This window comes from Alligator mississippiensis, chromosome 1 (assembly GCF_030867095.1).
Source record: "Alligator mississippiensis isolate rAllMis1 chromosome 1, rAllMis1, whole genome shotgun sequence".
NCBI classification, from domain to species: Eukaryota; Metazoa; Chordata; order Crocodylia; family Alligatoridae; genus Alligator; species Alligator mississippiensis.
In genome coordinates, this window is record NC_081824.1 from 289,754,847 (window position 1) to 289,765,142 (window position 10,296).

General features: G+C 40.0%; 1 protein-coding gene across 2 annotated transcripts in view; it reads left to right on the top strand.

The window, feature by feature from the left end:
• The window catches only part of MAP3K7CL (MAP3K7 C-terminal like), a 51,960-nt gene extending 43,671 nt beyond the window's left edge, over positions 1–8,289 (top strand). For both annotated transcript variants that reach the window (XM_014599010.3, XM_019476031.2), the window contains one exon: positions 7,088–8,289. In XM_014599010.3, coding sequence (XP_014454496.1) covers positions 7,088–7,268 — 181 coding nt within the window. In that variant the 3' untranslated portion in view covers positions 7,269–8,289. The remainder of the gene's footprint in view (positions 1–7,087) is intronic.
• The last annotated feature ends 2,007 nt before the right edge of the window (positions 8,290–10,296 follow it).

Below are 10,296 nucleotides of genomic sequence, written 5' to 3' on the forward strand. Positions count from 1 at the left end.
AGTCTGCTGGAGCATGGTAATTACAATACTCCCGCAGACTTGTGTCATGTGTTTCAGCATCCCTGCACTGAAAAATGGGGCGGGGCACTTGAAAGCCCCCCCCCATTTTTCAGCATGGAGATGCTGATACATGTGATGCTCTGGGTGCTTTAATTAAAGCAGTTCTTGGAGCTGCACTAAGTAAAGCCACTGTGCCCCCCCTTCCCAGAACGTGTCTGTAAATGTGTTTACTCCCCTAGGCAGTTTCATCCCCGGGTAGCCATTTGCTCAAGGCAGATTGGATTCCCTAACATCTAGTTTCTAGGTGCGTATATATTGCCAACTGTGTGTTCAGTTGCTTGTTACCTCCTTACTGGGTATGTCTACACATGCATATTAGTGCATTTGAATAAACTCTGGTGCTTATCACACTGGATTTTATTGCTTCCAGGCCCGTTTTTACACATACCCCCAGGAGAGCAGCACATTGAGCTGGGTTGGAGCAGCCCCAGCTGGCAGGGAGCCCAGGGGTCAGCCTGCCATCCTGGGGCTGTTCCCCCCAGCTTAATGTGCTGTGGAGGGGCTGGCTGGGGCACAAGGATGCTTCAGTGCGGGGCTAGCTGGCAGGACCCTTGTGCCCCAGGCAGCTATGTCAGCATCCACATGTTCATTGCTGCTGAGTAAACAATTCTGCAGCAGGATAGTACTTGTATCTACATGTACTATCCTGCTGTGGAGTAAATTAGTTTATTCCATTTTAATAGGGGCACACATATAGATGCACAATGTTTATTGTGCAGTGAATTCATCTACTGCACAGTAAACATCTCGTTGCACCCACTATGGAGTAAATTAATGCCAATTAAAATCCAGGCTCGATATACTCCATGATAATCATATTCTATATATACTAAATACTCCCCAACTACCCTCTCTTCTTCCCTTTACCATTCATTATTTTATTTACATGTTGCCTAGCTATATTCCTTATTTTCAGTCTTTTCAGATGAATGTTTTTTTCCCTGCTACAAACAGGGTCCCCAAAATGACACACAATATGCCAGATGAGGCTGCAGCATTGGTCCATGGAATAGCAACTTATACTTCACATACTATTTATGTCCTAGCTCATTCCTCTGTATCCTAACATTTCTCTTACTTTTTTGACCCTTGCTGCACGTTGAGCAAAGGAAGCAAAAATAGCTCACTAAAGACCTCTGTCTCTCTTCAGTGAGCTATCTTGAGGTACTTGTGGATGTTCCAAAAGGAGCTTTGTAAGCCAAACTCACTGACCATATTCTGCTGATTATTACACATGCTCCATTTACCCATTGACTAGCATCTTGGGTATTTCTTCTACCTGTGCAAAATGGCCTTTAAGCATGAAAAACTGAGTGGTCAGCCTGTTCTATAATGCTGTCAGCACTCACCCTTGAGGTGCTGGAACTGCACATTTCTGGCATGCTGTAATTTGCTGTATCATGGACTCTGTTTTATAGCATAAACCATATTGTTGCTGGCTGTTGCTTGATTATGTAAAGGGAGCATTCTCCCCAAAGAGCAGCCAATTTATTACAATTCTTTGCTCTCCTAGGTCCCCCTGTGCTGAAATCTACCCCAAAATGCTGAATGAACTGGTAGTGGTAAGGCACTGGTCTTCAACCAGTGACAGTTTCTTAAGGGGTGCTACAATAAGCATATGACCCTGATGTCAGCTGTTCTTGAGATAAAGCTCACACGGCAAAAGCAGTCCAGCACCACCCCTATTGCAGATTAATACCTGGGTGGTACTATCTATCTCTATGCAAATTTCTCTACTTTATTTCTTCGAGAAGATTTAGCAGAATTCTCTTGCCTTTGCAGTTATACTTGTTATTCATAGTTAATGACATAAAAAGCCATCTCTACTTTCCATAGAAGTAGCTTTCACTTCAAAAGCGAGAATAAAGGCCTTTTCATTAAGAATATGCCAGTTTGTTTCATTTCTCTTTTTGGTCCTGTAGGATTTGCATTTCATTGCATTTTTGCCATGTAAAACACACTGTTCCCAGAAAAAAATGAACATGTACTTTGAAGAAGTACATTTCAGATTTCCTCATAGATTCAAATAGCTTGGCAACATATTACAAAATGCGTTATCAGTTCTGTTAATATTTAAACACAGTGTAGCTGCTTAAAGGAAACACTGATTGCACAATGCTAGATCTACGTATTAGGAGTCCATAACAAAAGGCTAGATGGTGCAAGAGCTTAGTGTGGTATTCTTTAACCTCTGAAAGCCAAATTCAAATTCTGGATTAGGTCACAAGCAAAACTTAGGTGGTGGCCTCATCCTTTTTTGTGGACTTCATAAACCATACCATTCATAACATTTAGCAGTTCCCTGGTGTTCTAATCTTAGGCCTCTGTAACAGGCTAGTAGTATCTGTCTGAAACGTCAACCCACCCTGTTAACAGGTGTTGATCCTGATGGGAAAAGAATAAGTAGGTTCTGCTGACTCAGAGGCAGACAACTCCTTATCCTGCCTGAGTTTAATGGAGCTTGGAGTCGCTTTTTGGAAGAGATGATCTAGGGTGTGGGCTGAGCAGTGTAGGGAGGAGGGAAGGAACCTAGAAATAAACAAGTGGGGAGAGAAGGCTTTAACTGATCTTAGTTATCTTATTTAAGCTGGTTTAAGAAATCTGATCCCCAGCTAACATTATTGACATGGAATGAATTGTATTTGTAGAAGAGCTTGGAAAAGATACTTGCTCAAAGCCTCTCTTGCTAAAGGTATTGCAAGGTTTTCATTTACAGATCTATAATGTCTGTGTGCACTACTCCTGAACTGAGTCTAGCAGATGTAACCAGTGCTTGACTTTCAGAAGTGCCAGTATTTTTCCTAAAATAGAACAAGTAGAAGCTTTTTTGCAGATGCTGGTTACTGAATATTCAGTTCAGTTTCTTTCTCTTTGTATAACTGAAGAAACAAAGCAATTAAGAATACATTTGAAGCAATGTCCCTGAAACGTTCAGAAGTGAGCAGCTGGTACCTGTAGAAGCTCAAGCCTTCAGTCTAGCATCGCAACCAATGGAATAATAGATTTGGTAGAAATTCTCTGTTAGCCCCAAGAGACAACATTGAAGAAAGGAAGTTTCAAAGGACTAAAATTTTAAAAACAATTAAATGGATACAACTGGAGTGTTTCATCCATAACATTTATTTGCACAAGATCTTGAAGTTTTTAGGTAGGCAATATTCCCACTGGTAGCAGCCTCAGGGAGGAAAGTGTGACTTTCATAATAAGAACAGTTTGCTTGATTCATCCTTGACTTTTCTAAAACTGGCTTTAGCAATGAGAAGAGGAAGGAGTCGGTCACTAACAGTGTGCTTTTAAAAATACTATAAAAGTTTTCAACTAGCAATAATTGCCTCGGTTGTACCTCATGGGCTGTGTATGATACTGCCACTGTTAATGTAATTCTGCTAAACAAAAAAATAATTAAAACTTTTTAGACAAAAGCCTCTGAGAAATTAAGAATGGTTTGTTATAGTCATAACTGGCAAACAGAAAGATAAGGGCTCCTATCTTTTGCTCTAGCTGTTTTGCATTGCTTCATTGGTGTAAAGGAGCCTGAAATCTGCGACAGCAAATACATCTCCCAAGTTGAAGAGCCCTTCAGTAACTTAAAAGTACCATAGTGAGTGCATCTACACGAGATGTTTACTGTCCAGTTGACTATTTAACTGTGCTGTAAATTCCTCAGCATCTACATGTGTGCCCCTATTAGGGTGCAGGAAACTAATACATTCTGTGGTAGTATAAGTACTACCCTGCTGTAGAGTTTTTTTTCATGCAAAGTAGCACAAGTGTTGATGCTGACTGACTGGCTATAGCACGAGGGTAATTCAGTGCGGGGTCTGCCTGCCAGCTAGCCCCACACTGAAGCACCCTCATGCCCAAGCCAGCCCCTCCACTGCACATTGAGTGCAGTCAGATCAGCCCTGGGCTGGTAGGCTGACCTCCCTGAGGCCCCCTGCCAGCCAGAGCTGTTCTGATTCATGTAAACGACATGCCTGGGAGCATCCCAGGAGCAATAAACTGTGGAGCAATAAGCTCTGGAGTTTATTGCTGCACATTAATGGCACATGTAGATGTGCCCAATGGGTATATTGCACTCTCTCTCCTTACTGCCCTTGTAGGAAACAGATTTGGGACAGCAGGTTTGTAAATCATTAGACATTACAACAACCATAGCTGCATGTATGAAAACAAAAATGAACAAAATTATGTTATAAAAAATGAAAGTTGAAATAAAACATACAACAAGGTAAATCATTCCAGATTGTGGAGCCTGCTCACAAGTAGAACCATGCAGGTGCATAAGGGCCCACCTGTGATTGTTGTGTAGTTGCTACATAATTTAGAAAACTGAGATACAATTATTTTAGCAATACTCTGCTCTGTGAGGGGAAGTTATTTTATATAGGATTATAAGACTTTCCTGTATGAATGCATTAATTTAGCTTAATAGGAGGAAGCTCTGGAAGAATAAATTAGAAGAATACATTGGCCCCATAAAAAGACAGCCCCATGCATACTTAAAAATGTTGGACAAAGCTATCAGCTTCAAGAGCCTTACATCCTTTGCCAGTTTGCAAGCCTTGTCCTTGCGGGGCTGAATAAATAACAGATTACAGGGCTACAAAGAGTTACAAAGTGAGTTACTCTCTGGGAGGCTAAATGACCAGGAGGACTTTGCAGCTATGAAAGATGATTCTCCTTGAAGCAAGGAAGAAGAAATGGTTTGTGAGTGAAAGGAACAGACCAAGCCAGCCAGACCATAGAGCTCTTGGGGAGGAAGGTATAAAAGACATTTAGACATATCAAGAAGCCATGTGGAAGACAAGTTAGATACCTGGTAAGTTGTACATGCATATACCAGTACTGTCTAGTTCAGTGCTTTTCAACCTTTTTAGACTCAAGGCATCCCTTGTCAGATTCAAGGCGCCCTCCATAACTTCTGTGAATTGAGCAACCCCATCATTTTAAAAACTAATTTATTTATTACGGTGCTTACTTCCGTGCAGAGGGGGAAGGCAGACAGGATGGGGGAGCAGCTAGACAGGAAGCGCCTAAGTTTGCCTTTATTTGCTTGTCTCCTCACATCTTGCTTATCTCCTTACACTTCCTGCAGCACCCTCAGAGAATTTCATGGCACCCCAAGGTGCCCCAGCACTCTGGTTGAGAATCACTGGTTTAGTTTATTGCTTTAAAATTTGTTTTCTCTTCAAAGTTTTTGTTCTAAGTAACACAAAAGACGCTTTTAAGTAAAGGAGGCTTTTAAGTAAAACAAAAGAGGCTTCTCAGCCTCTTGTAAGCTAAGATCATGTGTATATTTTGCTTTAATGAAGCTATCTGGTCACTGCTTACCATTGTCATTGCTCTCAGAAATAATTAACTTACAGGTGCAGGACATAATGTGAGATCTGTTTGAAATAATCACAACTGATACTGCATAGGGCCCTGCAACCTTATGACTCCATCCTGGAGGTAGCAGCCTGGGACTCAAGACTAGCCATGTGTTACAGTCCAAGACAACGCTCATCTCTAATGTGCTAGAAGAGATTAAGAGAGGTCAGAGACCTCATAACTGCAACATGCACCGTATAATGGCTGCAAAATGAACCAAAGTGAAGAGAAATAGGATTTCCATATCTGACACACTCATACGTAGTTTCCTTGCTGAGATACATTTCTGTCCTTGGGATGAAGAGAAAGGGCCAACTAAATTGCATGTGTACTTAGCAGACCAAGTCAGATCAGATAACATAAATCCCATCACTTCCAAATGTGTCTTCTATTGAAAGAAAACTTAATATTTTGCTTTGCTAATTAGCTTGAGCCCATTAACAATTTGTTCATCCATGCTCAGCTCCTATTGAGGTCAGAAAGAGTTGAGGGCACTCATCTCATACTAGATTGGCTACTGAAGGGGAAGCATTTCAGAATTAGAAAAATAGATTAATATCTAGGAAGAAATAAATGGGATTTGGAGGGAGAGAACTGGTTGTGCATTTAAAATTAAATAATTACATAAAGTTACAACTGGCTGATCAGTAATTATAAGCCGCAACATGTACATTGCTTCCTCATTATGAAGACTGGTGTTTGAACAGAAAAGGTGGGGAAAACAAACTAAAAATGGCTGTTCAAACTGATTTTAAAAAACATGAAAAATGTCTTTAAAAATTAGTCAGGAGCACATATACTAGAGTGGGGGAAAGTTTTACATTGTTTTAGTCTATCATTGCATGCAGAGTAATTTGGAAGAAAGGAGCAAAGATTTTGTTCACTGTACTTGAAATACTTTCACTCGTATGAAGTTTTAAACATCTGAAAACAATTTATCTAGTCCTGCTTATGCCACATCTTTTGACCCATATTCAGAGGGGACCCCATTTATGTAGTTGTCTCCTTGGCAGGGTCTTTTCTTATACTTGTCCCAAGTGTTATGAAGGCTTCTATGAAGAAACTGGATGAAAAAGGTCTAGAGAAGGCTGCTGTGATCTTTACTGAGGAATCTGTTGCCAAGTCTTTCTATATCAAAGTGCAAAGAAGATCCCAGCAGATTTGAACTACAGGGCATAAGATGGGATGCAAAACCGCTGTTTTAGGTCCCAAGATTCTTCCCTGAGCAATGACATTGAAAAAGACCTATACTAGGTATAGTCCTGCAGGCCAAATCCAGTTCATCTTATTTGTCAAAGACAGGATTTGGCACTCTACAAGTGAAGCTCTGTAGTGGAAGAGCTAAGTAAATCTAATGTACTAAGAAACACAAGAAATCATTTAAGTGTATGCTTAAATCAGTCTCTCTTAGGAAGGGCACTTAAGGAAGCTGCTGAAATTTAGGCAGGTACCTCAGTTCCATAGAGTGAAATTAAACATAGGTTGGACTAGGTGCAGTTTTGAATAGAAATACTTTCCTGAGTCAGGGCCTAGATCCATAGAGTCACTGGTCTGGAGTAATGCAACCCAGAAAACAAATCCGCTTTAATACCTTTCACATATCCCATGTATGACATACTTTATCTTTTACTCTTCGTGTTTTCTTAATCGTTAGAAAAGAGTTGATTGCCAGACTGGAACAAACGGAAAAGGAGAGCATGGATGCTGCTCAGCTGGCTGAGGAGTATGCAGCACTGACAGAAGAGAATCGGACATTGAAGCTGGCCCAGACACAGTGTGTAGAACAACTGGAAAAGCTTAGAATACAGTACCAAAAGAGACAGGGATCTTCATAACTCTCAGCTACCTATTACGGTGCAGTGAAATCCAGTGTTTGTTTTGTGCTGGCCAGGAGGTTTTAAAAAAGGTTCTCTTTAATATGCTGTAATACTTTACTACAAATACAGAATATGTAAAAGTCTATATTTAATTTAATGTTTGCCAGCCAGTAGCTTACTATAATGGATATTTTATTCATTATATAATGGCTATTTTATTTCAAGTAACATAATTGAAGTATATCTATCCCCATTATATGTTCTAGATAAGATTTCTTTTCTAAAGATATTCTTTCAATTTAAGAAAATATAGACACACTAGAAACTGATATAAATAGTCTCTGTGTTAGGAGTTGGACCATACTAAGCCATACACAAGGGGCAGTGTTAATCTATGGAACGCTGTGACGTGTTTTAATTTTAGTTCTGGGGGGTTGTTGTTATTTTTTCATGCCTGAAGGGTTTGGAAATTATCCTAAATGTAACCTCCTGGTTCTGGGTAAAAACTATGTCCTTATTAATTGGCACTGTGACAGCAGCTTTGGTTTTGGTAGTGAAGTCCAAGAGATTGCACATTAAAGAAAAAGTAGCTTACAAAAATAATTTTGATCAAATAAGCACATTGCCAGTAATAATTTACAAGTTATGAAATGGAAAGGAAACAGATGAAATCAAGTTTTCCTTCCTCCACTGTATGGTTTGCTAGAGATTCTTTTCTATTTAAAAGTCACTTGTACTTTTTGGCATGCAAGAAATGTAAAAATAATGTATGGACACTACAGTGGTGAATAAATAACACTTTATGGTTTTAACTGTGAATAATTCAGTAAAACTATATTTTGTAGGCTGTTTTGGAGCATAAATGACTGAGTAGGGACTGAGCAGTTAAATGATATACAGATAACTGGGAGTGAAAATGACTGTTTTCCTTGCTCTATTTATCACTGTATTTTCCTAAATCAATTTAAGAGTCTTTGTTATACTTCCATTTCTATTCATATGGTATTTTTTTCATTAAAAGTGAATATACAAAACTTAATTAGCCCTTGCTGTGTTTCTGCTTTATCCAAAGGACAGTGTGTCACATTTTTGTGAGATTAGAATTAGACACAAACTTAATGCTAATGTGCCAGTAAGGTTATGTTCATAATTCTCAAAAGTCAAGAATAGCGGAAGTTAAGACTTGCACTGTCAGCATAAATTTGAATCTCCTTGCTCATCTAGGATCCAGGTTTTTAAAGAGAGTAATCTAGACAACTCCCATTTAAGTCCCATGGCACCATATTACAACTTGGTTAGTTCACCAAACACAAGATGTTCCTTTACATCCCTTCATTGGCTAACCATTTCATAGGTAAGAGGGCAAACAGGGTGCACTTGGATGCTACTACCCCTGCCCTGAGAAGAGGAGCAGGATAAAGCAGCGAATGGGGGGAGTTTTACCCCTGTCCTCCCCTCAGCACACTAGGTCACACAATACATTGTACTCAGTCTGTACCTGGCACAGTTCAATCCCTTCCCAGAGCAGCAGGGAAACAGGAAAGGAAATTGTGACTTGCTGAATCATGGTTTTTCATCTGGACGTTCCATTAAAACAAGCCATTATCTCACAATTGTAACATGTACCAACCTTACAGCAGCAGGGGCTAACCTGTCTGGCCCCTACAAATTTGGCTTGCACCCTCCCCACATGCCACTTTGATTTCCTTTCCCTGCTGGGTCTGCTGCTCAGCTTTCTGCTTCTTGCTCTGTGCTCTTTGACTAAGCTGCTGCTCTGCTTTCTGCTTCCAGCACTGTGTTTTCTGCCTGATCTGATGCTGTGCTCTGATGCAGCCCAGAAACTATCGTGGCATATGTTTAGCAATGTAGATCTATCTTGTTCAAGTACCTGAAAAAAACAATACGGAACCTACTTTTGTAACATGGTATCATCTTAGCCTGAAGACTAAACCACAGAAAGAAGAGAGCATTAGGGGGACCCACCCACCTTTTGCATTAACATTTTCAGGGACATGAGCACAGAAGACTAGGTCCTGGCTTAGGCACTTACTAGGTGGAATAGGATCTGGCTTACATGAATGACAAAAGATACTCCACACATGAAATATGCCTAATTTAAAAATCTAGTGCCAAATTTTAGGCTGGCATTCATTTATCTTTTACAGTCTTGTCTGCAGTGAGGTTACACTAAAAAAAGAACAATTCAGTTATTCTTTAATGATTTAATTTACTTGTTTCAGAAAACAAGGGGAAAAACATTTCAAACTTAATAATTAAGGCTTATAAAACAAACAAGAGGGTTTACATGTTTCCCTGCTGACTTTGAAAGTAACTAGTGTCTTTATTAAATACAGTTGTATATTTCCACATTAGTTTAGTCAAGAATTTAAACTACTCCGTAACTCCACAAAAATTTAGTAGCACAAAACCACAAATAGAAATCCATTATCCGACTTCAAATTCTTTTATACAGTAATCTTAAACTCAGTGGAAATTGTCCAAATATACAAAAACTGACTTCTGTTTCTTAACTCAGTTGGTTATGCTTGTGTGTAAACTGGCCTTCCAGCAAATCCTTATCCACCTAAAAAGTTTCACTTCCAAAATGCAGCCATACATATTAGGCATACAACATGCAAAATAGCCTCATGTCAGACTCTCATAAAAAAGACCTGGGGGAGAGCCAAAGTCAGGCAGAAAAGTCTTGAGGCCTTCGGATCTCAGTTTCTGACATTTGGGTTTGGTGTGGTTAGGAAATATGGCTCCCTAAGTCAGTGGGAACCAAACTTTTTGGCAGGCATGACACAAATTAGCCCCGTAGCCCCACCTAGTGCCACTCTGACCCACTTCCTCTGCCCAATCTTCTGCTCTGCTTTCTGCTGCCTGCCTAGTATTCCCTACCTGATCTGATGGTCTGCTTTCTGCTCAGTTTGCCATTGTACTGCCTGTTCCTTCCCTGGTCTGCCATATGCCATACACGGCACATCTACACAACATGCTTTACTGTGCAATAGATTAGTCCACTGTGCAGTAAAGCATCACTATC